The sequence below is a fragment of the Humulus lupulus genome, chromosome 1 (assembly GCF_963169125.1).
Source record: "Humulus lupulus chromosome 1, drHumLupu1.1, whole genome shotgun sequence".
NCBI classification, from domain to species: domain Eukaryota; kingdom Viridiplantae; phylum Streptophyta; class Magnoliopsida; order Rosales; family Cannabaceae; genus Humulus; species Humulus lupulus.
This window is the reverse complement of record NC_084793.1, coordinates 128,526,539-128,541,510: the sequence shown is the minus strand read 5'-3', so window position 1 is coordinate 128,541,510 and position 14,972 is coordinate 128,526,539. Positions and strand designations below refer to the sequence as shown.

Genomic DNA, 14,972 nt, shown 5'->3' with positions numbered 1-14,972 from the left:
TCCAAGGAGGTGACTACCCAGAGAGCCAGGGAGGAGATTCTAAGGCTCACTAAGAGGTTGTCAGGGTTGTGAGGGAATCTTCTCAAGCCACGGAGGACACTGCCAGGGCCCGTGGTGAAGCTACTCAGGCGGCTGATAAGGCTCGAGTCATCGAGGAGTGTGCCCAACAAGCCAAGATCGAGGCTTCTCAGGAAAAAATGGGGGAGGCGGAGTCTCTCTGAAAGGAGGTAGAGGTCCTCAAGAAGGAGGTTGACATCATCCCTGAGGATGCCTTCTACGCAGCGTGGCTTCACAACCAGGATATGGACCTCGATTTTACTAGAGAGTTCGATGCTACTCAGCTACTCTTTGAGGAGCGCCTTCGGGCAATGACTCATACCGTCCCTGCTACTGCTGCTGTTGCCAAGGATGTCAGCCGGGTCCCTGAGGCTGACCCCATTATTGACCTCATTCAAGAGGTTCCTCCAATTGTAGAATAGGTTGTCTTATCCTTTTTTGTATTTGTAAATAGGCCTACAAGCCACTTTTTTGGGGGTATGAACAATTTAATGCTTGAGCCCCCGAGTTATATTGTAAATACTCTTTTGAATGGTTTTTTTTTGCTCTATTTACTTGCCTTCTTTTCCTTTTACTTACACACATATATTACATACAACGTTTAGTAATAATGCAAATTTTACTTAAAAAATGTACAATGCTCTATCAATTTCCTTAAGTAATGTAGCATCATGAAAAAAAACCGAATTAAATTAAACAGCTTTTATCCACTATATGTGGGCCCAAGTTTAGGCAACTTGAGACTTGTGCCTAAGTCTAGGCAACTCGAGGCTTGTATGCCCGAGTTTAGATAACTTGGGACTTGTACCCAAGTCTAGGCGACTCGGGGCTTTGGGAGCCCATCACAATTTCAGTCCTCGGGAACTTAGTGTTGCTTCATGGTCGCTTGTTCCTTAGGAAGTGAGTTGAGTTCTCAAGCTTACTTTAGAGATTTAGGACTTTTTATGAGTGGATTAGGCTATTTGGTCCTCGCAAGCTTTGCGACACTAGGTTTACTCTAAGGTACCCCGTATAGGATCTTCTTGTTGAGTTCCCTAGGTCTTGCTTCTTGGGAACGTTCGCAAGTTTTGTGACACTAGGTTTACTCTAAGGTACCCCATATAGGTTCCTCTTATTGAGCTCCCTAGGTCTTACTCCGCGAGCATTTATCCTTGTAGGGTGAGAATTATGCTTATGGCCCCAAAGTGATTGGAGACAAGTCTACATTCACTTGTCCAGGTCTGCAAGCAAGTACATCCACTGGTAGTAAAATAAAATAAACAATAAATAAAAATACAAGAAAAATTTTTGAATTTCATCTTTCTTGTTTTGTGTACACGATTTTTATTAAGTGCCCGTAGGCTAAATATGAGTAGTAAAATTAGAAAATACATAGACTGCTTGCATTACTTGTAATATCGGCGAAGGTGCTCAGCCTTCCAGGCGTGAGGTATCAACTCCCTATTTAGTCGAGCCATTTTGTATGTCCCGAGACATATGGTATTCTCGACTTGGTATGGGCCTTCCCAATTTGGGCCCAACATTCCAGCACTTAGGACTTGGGTTACCAGGAAAACTCTTCGCAACACCAAGTCCCCGACCTCAAACTTTCTATCTTTCACTTTAGAATTGAAGTACTTGGAAACCATTTGTTGGTAGGAAGTTACTCGAAGTTGGGCATCTTCACAAAGTTCTTCAACTAGGTCCAATAATTCTTGAAGTAAAGCATGATTGGTAGTTGGGTCATACGTTGTTCTTCGCTGCATGGAGATGGCAGCCTCAACTAGGAGCATAGCTTCATACCCATAGGCCATGGAGAATGGTGAATGTTCGGTGGACATCCTAGCAGTTGTACGATAGATCCATCGTACTCTAGGCAGTTCCTTGGGCCAAGCATCTTTTTCCTGCTCTAGCCTTTTCTTTAAAGTATCCTTATGCATGTTGTTGACAGCTTCCACTTGTCTATTTTCCTGTGGATGAGATATAGAGGAGAAGCTCTTTATGGCTTTGTGTCTTTCACAAAAACCAGTGAACAAATCATTGTCGAATTGTAGGCCATTGTCAGAGACTATCTTCCTTGGGAGCCCGTAGCAACAAACAATGTTCTTGATGACGAAGTCCAGCGCCATCTTGGAGGTGATTGTAGCGAGAGGGTCGGCCTATACCCACTTTGTGAAGTAGTCGACTACCACAATTGTGTACTTTACTCCTCCAATTCTCATGGTAAAGGAACCTATTAAGTCAATGCCCCATACTGTAAAGGGCCAAGGACTTGTCAACTGAGTGAGCCCATTTGGAGGAGCTCGGGGGATGTTAGCATATTGCTAGAATTGGTCGCATCTCTTGACATAATCCATCAAAATTTTGTTCATCGTGGACTAGAAAATACCCTTGTTTAATGGTCACCACAGAAGCCTTCATGCACTTATCAAAGGATGAGTTTGGCTTCCTACTCGGACACACATCGGAGTAGTAGCAGTAAATATCCTTGTGTTGATGGTGAAATCTCGTCAACGAAATTAGATCGGAAAACTCAAAGATATGTATGGAGATATTTAGATACGAACTTAGAATAAACTTTAAGGAAAAGTAAGCACAAATCAACAATGGAGTAAGCCTTTTAATATTGCTTCATAGCCTGAGTGTACAATGAGTTTTCCAACCCCTTTTCTGGAGGGGTGATCATCTATTTATATTGGAGCTCTAATGGCTCCTTTGTACATAGTGGTCCCTCAGGACAAAATAGTACATGAGTACACTGTCAGGATAGCAGCACAGCTGGTAGTGGTGTTGGAAGAGTGGTGGTCTGCTCTAGTACGTGTCAGGGGCCTACAAAAGTGCTCTTGTCTTGGTACCATATTATGCCTCCACTACTTGTCGGGTATGGACCCCATAAGCATGCTGAGAGGGTCCTGACCATATACCATTCTTGTACTGCCACTACCTGTCTGGCGTGGGCCTTGTATCCGTACTCTAATTCCTCTTGGTTAGTAGGTACATTTCGTACCTATACTAGCTCTTTAAGTCATAGGTGATTTCTTACTCTCACAAGGCACCTTATTCCCACGAGCTTAATGTATTGAAACCCTTATGCATTGGCTCGGATGACATGGTTCCAAGATTCCTGTGAGGGAAGTCCCTCACGACACCCCTGATGGGCTCGAGGCCCTGATGGGCGCGAGGCCCTGAGGGGCGTGAGGCCCTGAGGGGCGCGAGGTGCTGAGGGGCACGAGGCGCTAAGGGGCTCGAGGCCCTGATGGGCACGAGACCCTGAGGGGCGCGAGGCGCTAAGAGGCACGAGGTGCTGAGGGGCTCGAGGCCCTGATGGCCATGAGGCGTTGAGGGGCGCGAGGCGCTGTGGGGCGCGAGGTGCTGAGGGCCGCGAGGTGCTGAGGGCCGCGAGGCGCTGAGGGCCGCAAGGCGTCGAGGGGCGCGAGGTGCTGAGGGGTGTGAGGCCCTGATGAGCGTGAGGCACTGAGGGGCGTGAGGCGCTGAGGGGCGCGAGGCCCTGATGGGCGCGAGGCCCTGATGGGCGCGAGGCCCTGATGGGCGTGAGGCGCTGATGGGTGAGAGGCGCTGAGGGGTACGAGGCTCTGATGGGCGCGAGGCATTAAGGGACGCGAGGCACTGATGGGCGCGAGGCGCTGTGGGGCACGAGGCGCTAAGGGGCACAAGGCCCTGATGGGCGCAAGGCACTAATGGGGCGCGAGGCGCTGAGGGGTGCAAGGCACCTGGGTGCGTGGAGGCCTGCGAGGCGCAAGTGGCGCAAGGCGCCTGGTGCGTGGGGGCGTGCCATCTCGTGAGGCGCAGGTGGTGTGAGGCACGTGGGTGCACGGAGGCGTGTCATCTCGCGAGGTGCAGGTGGTGCGAGGCACCTGGATGCGCGGAGGATTGCCATCTCGCGAGGCACTGGGCATGGCCAAGGCCCTTCATGAGACCTAGGCGTTAGGCATTTGATGCCTTGTGTGAGGGTATTGCGACGCGAGTGGGCCGTATAGGAGTTTGGACTTGATTGCTTGGGAATTTTTTACTGGTGTGGAATCCTTGTCCCTTATTTGGCATAAAGTGACTTTGTGAGGCCTAGGTCTTGCAAATATGCAGCTTCTTGGGGGCATGTGATGACCTTCTAACTCTATAGCGTACTTAGCGCCTTCAGTGCTCCTTAGCTGTTCACTTCAATAAGGGACTAAAAACCTTTTTTTTTCTTGGGGGATTTTTGGTATCCACACTTGCCCCCCAGTCTATAGGGAGGCCTTTGGGCATTCTTGTAGACTCTTCTCTTTCTTTTTATTTATTATAATTATTATTTTTTGTATTTATCATGCTCGAGGTCCTTTGGAGCCCACAAAAAAAAGGGGTTTGATAGGTCTCTCTTTGGTGCACCTTGATTGTATCTATAAGGATATGTTGACCCCTTGGGTTCTAGTTATCCTTTTATATACTTTTGCACGCACTTATTATTTTTTGCGAGAAGCGTGCTTCTTGTCATTAGGCATAGTACTATTTTTGCAAGCGTCTTCTTTAAGACCTTTTTTGGAAGCATCTACTTTGAGACCCTTTTTGAAAGTGTCTACTTTGAGACTCTTTTTGCAAGCGTCTACTTTTGAGACCCTTTTCGCAGGCGTCTACTTTTGAGACCCTTTTTGCAGGCGTCTACTTTTGAGACCCTTTTTGCAGGCGTCTACTTTTGAGACCCTTTTTGCAGGCGTCTACTTTTGAGACCCTTTTTGCAGGCGTCTACTTTTGAGACCCTTTTTGCAAGTGTCTACTTTTGAGACCCCTTTTCGTAAGCGTCTACTTTTGACACCCTTTTTGCAGGCGTCTACTTTTGAGATCCTTTTTGCAAGTATCTACTTTTGAGACCCCTTTTTGTAGGCGTTTACTTTTGAGACCCTTTTTGCAGGTGTCTACATTTGAGACCCTTTTTGCAAGCGTCTACTTTTGAGACCCCTTTTTGTAGGCGTCTACTTTTGAGACCCTTTTTGTAGGCGTCTACTTTTGAGACCCTTTTTGCAGGCGTCTACTTTTGAGACCCTTTTTGCAAGCGTCTACTTTTGAGACCCCTTTTCGTAAGCGTCTACTTTTGAGACCCTTTTTGCAGGCGTCTACTTTTGAGACCCTTTTTGCAAGCGTCTACTTTTGAGACCCCTTTTTGTAGGCGTCTACTTTTGAGACCCTTTTTGCAATTTTTGAGGTGATCTCCCCTCGAGTCGGGACTTTCATGGTTAGATGGTCTTCGTTCAATCTCAAACTTGGTCTGCGACCCCTCTAGCACGACGCCCCCTTCTACATGGAATCTTCAAAGGTATTGGTTGTAGGGCGACTGGAGGAAGGTTCGCTTTCTTCAACATGCGAGTTCTTACGACCCTCTTCCACCCGTATGTACTTCTGTGCTCTCTCGAAGAAATCATCTAAATTTAAAACTTCTATTTTGAGCATGTTATCCCATAGTTTGCTCCCTGGTCGACCTTCGGCTGTAATAGCCATCTTGAGCTCCGTTTTCGTTAAACTTCCCACCTTTGTTGCTTCTATATTGAACCTATGGATATAGTTCTTCAGAATTTCATTTTCACCTTGTTTTACGTTAGCGAGGCTGGTAATTGGCATAACATAATCACAGACCACATGGTGCTGCTGAAGAAATTCACCAGAGAATTGTTGCCATGATTTGATTGTTCCTGGCCTTAGCCTCTTGAACCACTTGTATGTAGCACCTTTAAGCGTAACAACAAAGAAATGGCATTTTGCTTTGCTGTTGACCCCTCTTAACCTCATCAAGTCATTAAAGTAGTCTAAGTGATACTTTGGGTCCGTAGTACCCTCGTATGGAGTCATGTGAGGCTCTCTGAGGTTGACGGGGATTTGCTCAGACTGGATCTCCCTTGTGAAGGGTGAATCATGGTCAAATTCTTCATCTTCTCTGTGCCCCCCAAGTGCGGTGATAATATTGCCTTACGGGTGCTGCATTTTGATGTCTAGTTCCCTCCTCTTTTTGCGTAAGGAGTCTTGCGGGTTCTCAGACTGGTCCCTTACCTTGGTTGTGCTCCTCAGGGGAGCCGTGGGGGGTGCGTTTCTTACTTCTGACCTCTTCCCATGGAGCTTTTCTCTTAGGCCAGGGGGCGCCTCTTTTGCGGTGACTTCTGCTTCGTTCCTACGACCATCGTCTTCCCTCCGCTTTTGCTCCTGGGGCATTTCTTCTGTCTAGACCCTTCATGGTACTTTGTTTGGGGAGTTTTACTGGTGGAAAGTCGGGTTCTCCCATCGTCTACGGGGGTAGTGTTTTCCCCTTTTTCACGCTCCTTCTCTTTATGCTTAGGAATGGGTATGCTCGACTTTCCTTGCAGTAGGTCGTTTAAGACCTCTTGCATGCTCTCTATCGTGGTTTCCAGCCTTCAAGTCTTTTTATGTAACTCTTGAATCTCATCCTTGTAGAAACAAGTCCTTGAGCTGGAACTTATCGAGTGCACCCTGGGACCCTTGCCTGGCCCGTGCGTCGATGGACCTTGGTCTTGGTGGCCTGAGCGTGGTGCCACCGGGGGCTGGTGAAGTGGATGCACTAGCGGCTTTGAATGACCTCCGTCGGGCCGGATAGCCGGGGGCGATGCTTCCTTCTCCTCCCTTGGGGGAGGAGGATCCTCTGGCCTACCTCCATGCTTAGGTGGTGGGGGTTCTTTCTTGGAATCCCTCCTCTCTACTCCGTCCCGGCGAACCTCATCATCTTGTAGTTGCAGTAGGCATTTTGAACGCCTTAGCATTTTTCTTTGTTGAAAGTGATGAAAGAACGTTGGCTTGATGCTTGTTCTTCCCACAGATGGCGCCAAACTGTTGACGATGAAATCTCGTCAACGAAATTAAATCGGAAAACTCAAAGATATGTATGGAGATATTTAGATACGAACTTAGAATAAACTTTAAGGAAAAGTAAGCACAAATCAACAATGGGGTAAGCCTTTTTATATTTTTTTAATAGCCTGAGTGTATAATGAGTTTTCCAACCCCTTTTTCTGGAGGGGTGATCATCTATTTATATTGGAGCTCTAATGGCTCCTTTGTACATAGTGGTCCCTCAGGACAAAATAGTACATGAGTACACTGTCAGGATAGCAATACAAGTGGTAGTGGTGTTGGAAGAGTGGTGGTCTGCTCTAGTACGTGTCAGGGGCCTACAAAAGTGCTCTTGTCTTGGTACCATATTATGCCTCCACTACTTGTCGGGTACGGACCCCATAAGCATGCTAAGAGGGTCCTGATCATATACCATTCTTGTACTGCCACTACCTATCTGGCGTGCTCCTTGTATCCGTACTTTAATTCCTCTTGGTTAGTAGGTGCATTTCGTACCTATACTAGCTCTTTGAGTCATAGGTGAGTTCTTACTCTCACAAGGCACCTTATTCCCACGAGCTTAATGTATTGAAACCCTTATGCGCTGCCTCGGATGATATGGTTCCGAGATTCCTGTGAGGGAAGTCCCTCACGACACCCCTGATGGGCTCGAGGCCCTGATGGGCACGAGGCACTGAGGGGCACGAGGCGCTGAAGGGCTCGCGACGCTGAGGGGCTCGAGGCCCTGAGCGGCGCGAGGCACTGAGGGGCACGAGGTGCTGAGGGGCTCGAGGCGCTAAGTGGCGCAAGGCCCTGATGGGCGCGAGGCGTTGAGGGGCACGAGGTGCTGATGGGCGCAAGGCGCTGAGGGGCGCGAGGCGCTGAGGGGCGTGAGGCATTGAGGGGCGCGAGGCGCTAAGGGGTGTGAGGCCCTGATGGGCGCGAGGCACTGCGGGGCGTGAGGTGCTGAGGGGTGTGAGGCCCTGATGGACGCGAAGCGCTGATGGGTGCGAGGCTTTGAGGGGCGCGAGGCCTTGATGGGTGCAAGGCGTTGAGGGGCGCGAGGCATTGAGTGGCGCGAGGTCCTGATGGGCGTGAGGCGCTGAGGGGCGCGAGGCCTTGATGGGCGCGAGGCACTGGTGGGTGCGAAGCGCTGAGGGGTGCGAGGCACTGGTGGGCGCGAGGCACCTGGGTGCGCGTGAGGCGCTGAGGGGCGCGAGGCCCTGATGGGCGTGAGGTGCTGATGGGTACGAGGCCCTGATGGGCGCGAGGCATTGAGGGGCGCGAGGCGCTGAGGGGCGCGCGGCACCTGGGTGCGCGGAGGTGTGTCATCTCGCGAGGTGCCTAGTGCGTGGGGGCATGCCATCTTGCGAGGCGCAGGTTGTGCGAGGCACCTAGGTGCATGGAGGCATGTCATCTCCCGAGGCGCAGGTGGTGCGAGGCACCTAAATGCGCAGAGGCGTGCCATCTCGCGAGGCGCAGGTGGCGCGAGGCGCGGGGCATGGCCAAGGCCCTTCACGAGACCTAGGCGCGAGGCATTTGATGCCTTGTGTGAGGGTATTGCGACGCGAGTGGGCCTTATAGGAGTTTGGACTTGATTGCTTGGGAATTTTTTACCAGTGTGGAATCCTTGTCCCTTATTTGGCATAAAGTGACTTTGTGAGGCCTAGTGTCTTGCAAATATGCGGCTTCTTGGGGGCATGTGATGACCTTCTAACTCTATAGCGTACTTGGCGCCTTCAGTGCCCCTTAGCTGTTCACTTCAATAAGGGACTAAAAAAAAAAAAATTCTTGGTGGATTTTTGGTATCCACACCTTGCCCATAAAATTTTTTGTCCATGATCACGTACTGAAGAGCTTGATAAAGTAGCTTCTGAGCCATTTTCTTGTCCTGCGGTAGTTCTCCAGAAACAAGGTACTTCGTTATTGGCTCCATTCAACTGTCCCGTGGTTGGACTGTTTCCACTTTCTCAAGCGCCAAGATGCTTGGAGAAGCCAAGTAGTCAATTGGGACCACATTGAGCATATCAACATCATTGGTGGTGGCTAGCTTGGCTAGAGCATCGGCGTTGGAGTTATGTTCCTGTGGAACTTTCCAGATGGTAAATCTCTTGAAGCTGTGTAGCATTTCTTGGGTCTTAGCCAAGTAGGCAGCCATCTTGTTTTCGCAAGCTTGATACTCTCCGAGGACTTGGTTCACAACCAACTGAGAATCGTTGTAGATTTCAAGTCCCTCACCTTTAAGCTCTAGGGCAGCTCGTAATCCGGCTAAGAGAGCCTCATATTCTGCCTCATTGTTTGAGGCATCAAACCCAAATCTTAGGGCATTGTGAACTCTGTGTCACTTGGGGGACACCAGAATTAGCCTTGCTTCGGCCTCATTCTCATTGGATGACCCGTCCATGTATAGCTTCCATATGGGGCCAATGGTTTGGGCCTCCTCGAGCCCTTCATTTATTCTAGTGCACTCTGCAATGAAGTCCACCAGCGCTTGTCCCTTTATGGAAGTCCTTGTGTGGTAAGTAATATCGAACTGGCTAAATTCGACTGCCCATTTAAGGAGCCTCCCAAAGGACTCCAACCTCCGGAGGACTGCCTGAAAGGTTGGTTGGTGAGTACTTTGATGGGATATGCTTGGAAGTAGGGCCTAAGTTTCCTCGAAGCTATCATCAAGCAAAAAGTTAGCTTCTCCATGAACAAAAACCTGTAACCTGCTCTAAGGAGTCTCTTACTGACATAGTAGATGGGGTGTTGGGAACAGCCCTCCTTACATACTAGAGTTGCACTTATGGTGTTCTCCATGATGGCCATGTAGAGGAGTAGGGGTTCTCCGTCTACGGGCATTGACAGTATCAAAGGATTCTCCATGTGCGCCTTGAGCTGTTGAAAAGCTTGCTCACACTCCTCCATCCATTCAAATCTCTGACCTCCTCAGAGGGTGTTGGAAAAAGGAATGCACTTGTCGGTGGCCTTTTATACAAAGCGGCTAAGAGCCGCTATCCGACCAGTCAAACTTTTCACATATTTGTGCTTCCTAAGGGATGACATCTCGATCAGGGCTCTGATCTTCTCGAGATTTGCTTCTATTCTTCAAGGGCTCATAATAAATATGAGGAACTTCCCATATGCTACTTTGAATGTGCATTTTTGGGGATTCAACTTCGTCTGGAACCTATGAAGGACTGAGAAAGCTTCCGGCAAGTCACTCGCGTGCTCCGAGGTAGTATTGGACTTCACCAGCATGTCGTCCACGCATACCTCCATGTTCCAACCATGTTGGTTCTTGAACATTTTGTCACCACCCTCTAATAAGTGTCCCCCTGCATTCTTCAGGTCAAAGGGAATCACCTTATAGTAGTAGACGTCTTTGTCTGTTCAGAAACTGGTGTGTTCTTGGTCCGCGACATGCATGGAGATCTGGTTGTATCCCGATTACGCATCCATGAATGTGAGGAGCTCATCTCCGGAGGTGGCATCCACCATCTGGTAAATCCTTGGCAGGGAGAAGCAGTCCTTTGGGCAGGACTTATTGAGGTCGGTGAAATCGATGCAAGTTCCCTAGGTCTCGTTAGGCTATGGGACTTTGGGACCAGCACCAGATTTTCCAACCACGTGGGATATTGGGCCTTCCGTATGAAACTGTTTCCAAGAAGCTTGTCAACTTCAGCTTTCAGGTCTCCGCCCTTGTTTGGTCTAGTAGCCTCTCTTTTTGTTGCACTAGGGCAACATTGGGGGGGTGGAAAATAATGTTGGGGTCGATCCACGTCATGTATGCATGAGACCAGGCAAAGATTTCCTAGTTCTCGCGGAGAAAGCTTACCACAGCTTCTCAGACCTCTACCTTAAGATTCTTCCCAACCTTCGTTCTCTTTTCTGGGTTGGCTTCATCAAGGACAACTTCTTCAATCCTCCTCCATGGGCTTGATTGCCCTATCATCTCCAACCCTAGGGTCCAACTCATTGGACTCCTACTCCTCGAGAACAGCCTGGACTTCCATCTTCTCTGGAGGAGGTTGCTCAGGAGCTGTTGCCACAATCACCATCATCGGATGCTTAAGTGACACATTGTAGCACTGGCGGGCCTCTTTTTGGTCCCTGTAAATAGTGACAATTCCTAAATCTGTGGGGAACTTCATGCACAAATGTCAAATGAAGGTGGTTGCTTCGAACTCCATTAGGGTTGGTCGGCCCAAGATGGCGTTGTAGGCGGAAGAGTAGTCCACCACCATGAAAGTGCAGTATTTGAAGGCCTGTCGAGGCACTTCTCCAAGTGTCATTGGCGGCTTGATCTGCCCCTTTGGAATTAATCCTTTGCTCGAGAAGTTGTATAGAGTCAAAGTTCACGAGGCTAAATCACTTATTGTCAGCCTGATCTTCTAGAAGGATGGTTTGAACAGGATGTTCACTGAACTCCCGTTGTCCACCAGGAATCGTGCAACCATTTTGTTAAAGATCTGATTCTCGATCACCAATTGATCGTGGTGGGGGAAGTGTACTCTCCGCTCATCCTCCTCGGAGAAGGTAATTATTTGGTTCATCATTCGAGGCATATATGCCAGGAGTTGGACCAGCGCGCACACTTCATCATCATGATTGAGGGCTCACGCGTATCTATATAGCAAGCTCCTCGATGTACCCCTAGGTGGGGTCCTCCTCAGATGGTCCCTACTCGTCCGTTCACTAGAGGAGGTCCATGGGCAATCGGTTGTGGGGCAGCTGGTGTGTGGCCTTGATTCTGGGGAGGTGGCCCCAGCTGATTCGGGGGTGGAGCTCTCAATGGAACTTATGCGGGGTGTGCTCCGCCACTGGTATACTGCTGAAGATTCCCTAGTGTGATGAGGTTCTAAATCTCATCATGTATTTGCGACATTCATTGGTATTGTGATCAATGTCATTGTGGTACTTGCAAAATATGTCTGCATCTATATTCTCCATCTCCTTTCGGATGGGCTGTAACCTTCGGTAGTGGACTTGCTGCTTTGTGGTCATAAATATATTCTCCTGAGTTCATTAGTGTCCAAAAATACACATTTATTGATTTTAATAGTCAAAATAATTAAGTTTTAATTAATATTTTCATGGAACTAATATGATTTAATTTATAAATGAAAATATTTAATTTTTTTTATTTTGTAGGATTTAATTGATATTTTCGGCACTTGGAAACAAAGAAAAAACAAAAGAGAAAGAAAGTAAAAGTTGGGATTTTTGAAGTATAATATCCCACGAGTAAAGCTGGTATTTTTGTAATCCAAAAGCCCAAAAAATAGCCCAGCCCGCTGCCTTCTCCCATCTCCCTCGCCTGCCACTTGGTGCAACCCATGCCCGACCCACGCACCAACCGCCTGACCCGCGAGCAACCCAACCCTGACCTGCCTGCTGCCAAGGTTTTTCTTCAGCTCCAGCTGTGACAAGTGGTGTACTCCTATTGGTTGCGGCTAGGTCAACACCACCAGCTGCCACTAGCCCATTTTGTGTGCTCTTTGGGCCTTGGACCTTCCATTTTGAGCTTTAAAGCTCACATTTTGTGGTGTTTTAGAAAAAGGGGCATGTTGACCATTCACTAAAATAGCTAGGCTAATATTAATAATAAGATTTTATTTTTCAAAATCATATTTTATTATTAATATTTCAAATTTATTTTGTAAACCTCATTTGTAGTTTAATTTCTTTTTAGTCCTTCTCTCCTATAAATAGGGACTCTTCTTTCATATTTGGTATGTAATTTTTAGAGTAAAGAAACTATAGAGAAATTTCTACTCACTTTCTTCTCATACTTTCTTCTTAGAATTTTGTGAGAATCATGAGCATAATGGCCTAATCTTCCTAGGAAGGTTAGGGATGATTCCATATGCTAGTGATGTTATTTTGCTACTTTGATTTACTATGTTCTTAATATAATGCATTTGAGTTGTTTATGTTCTTTCATCCTCATCTTTAATTTGATATCTTTATTTACTTGTGCTAATAGTATATAATATTATTCATGCTCTTTCTATGTGCTTCTAATTAATAAAAGTAATATTGATACATAATTTTATATCAAATTTTCTATTGCATTATTGCCCTTGGGTATTTTGTCATTTTTAGATTTTTCATAAGATTAAAATTGTGCTCCTAAAGTAAAGAACTTTATAACTCAAATGGACTTTTGTTAGAAAAGAATATGGACTTTAATGTTAGATTTTCCAAGTAAATGTTGGGATGTGAACTATTTACTTGTGTATTTTTGTAAATCAAGTAACTAAGTAACCAAACAAGCATATGGATGATTCTTGAAACCTTTCTACTTCTCAACTCTTGATTGCACCTTATTTTTATTTCACTTTTCTCATTTTATCATTTCATCAAAAAGACAACACCAAAATTTCAAATCTATATTCATTTCCATTTTTATTTTAATTTATTTCATGTTACTAACTTTTTGTGTTATTTTTCTCCTAATCTTTTGGTTTTAGGTTACCTCCTAGTGGATCGACCACCCAATTTTACTACAACTTCTGCTTAGTGGTTGTCACATTTTGGGCGTTAAACACGAGTATCGACCATATTGGTGCACTCAGAGTATTGGTGAGTGTATTTCTCATCGGGAGAAACAGTTATGTTCTCTTTCTTGCTCCCTTTGCCCTTCCCTCCACGCTTGCTTCCGCTCGGGCCTTCGCTTAGAGTTGTTGGATGGGTAGGACCAGCTGCTCTAGAACTGAAAGTAGGCTAATAAGCACTGAATCCAGTGGGAGTTGCTCCATACTCGGTGGGCATCATGTTGTAGCCAGCTTGCGAAGCAGTGGGATGGTACTGCAACGCACTCATCATGCTTGTTTGCGCTGGAGTATACGGTGAGAAATGAGAACTAGGCGTAGCAGCCGCTGGGATTGTAGGAGTTGGAATGGGGATTGGTCCTTCAAAAGTTCCAATATGGGCATCCTCCTGGTGTATATACTATTGGGCTTGGCGAATAAAATCATCAAGCATGTGGCATCCGCTTCTTTGCAGGTCATCCCATAGGGGAGAACCTGGTCGAATACCAGCTTGTTGGGTAATAAGCTACTGACCATCATCTACCCTCTTGGTCCTCACAACTTTCTCTTTAAAGCGCTTAATGTACACTTTAAGGGTCTCGAATGGCCCTTGCTTAATGTTTTCCAAGACATTAACCTCAAAGCATACCTTCCGAGCAGTTATAAACTGTCTCCGAAACTTGGAGGACAGTTGGTGTCAGGAGTGAATGGAACCTGGCTGGTGCTTCTTGAACCACTCGTCAGCTGGTCCTGCCAATAGTAACGGGAAGTAGTGGCATCTTGTGTCCTCAAAGACGTGATGCATGGACATTAACATGTTGAACTTAGACAAGTGGTCGGACGGGCCTATCGTCCCGTTGTAAGGAATAATGTTTGGCATCTTGAAGCCAAGCCTCGGGGCAATGGGGCTTCAGTGATGTGCAAGGCACATGGTTCTCCGTCTTCATCTTCGAAGTCAGAGTCATGGTCCTGCTTCTTGGCCATCTTCAACATTATCTTATTTAAACTCTCAAACTTTGCGTGGAGAGTATCATTGTTGACACTGTGTGCCAGGTATGCCCCTTGGTCGAGCTTTGCTTCTTTCTTCTGAACATTAAGGTTGTCTCGGAGGTCCGGTTGAGGGTATCTCCCGAGGAGGTCCTCGAGCCTGGCCCTATTCCTATGAGCATTAATGTTATCTCATAAGTTAAATTGCACTCCCGCAACAACCATCCTCGGAGAATAACCCTGTTTCCCCATTCGATTCGACGTAGTCATTGTTCACTGAGATGCTAATTCGTTGTCCTCGGTTCATGGAGACTTCTCCCCTGTTGGCTCCCAGCCCTGGGTTTCCACGAGGCAGCTAGGGTGCAAAAGATTCTCTTTCCCTAGGCCCTACACAGTACGTTGTGGTATGCTTGGGCAGAACACCTTGGGCTCCTCGAGCACCGCGGGCCTGGGGGTCTCCTCGGTCTCCATGGAATTCTTTGGGGTCTCACGCCCTCCTTGGGAGGTCAAGTGGCTTGGAAGCCCGTCGTGACCTCTTCCGTTTGTGTTGAGATTTAGCTCTTTCTTTCATGGGAGGGATTTAATGTGCTAGAGGTACATCAGCTG

At 47.3% G+C, this 14,972-nt stretch overlaps 1 protein-coding gene across 1 annotated transcript; it reads right to left on the bottom strand.

Moving 5' to 3' along the window:
- Positions 1-1,263: 1,263 nt before the first annotated feature.
- LOC133821772 (uncharacterized) lies at positions 1,264-8,797 on the bottom strand. Its single transcript, XM_062253918.1, has 3 exons — positions 8,712-8,797; positions 1,605-2,049; positions 1,264-1,296 (listed from the first exon to the last, which is right to left on the bottom strand). The coding sequence occupies exons 1-3, from the start codon at positions 8,795-8,797 to the stop codon at positions 1,264-1,266; spliced, it is 564 nt and encodes a 187-aa protein (XP_062109902.1).
- Between the last annotated feature and the right edge of the window lie 6,175 nt (positions 8,798-14,972).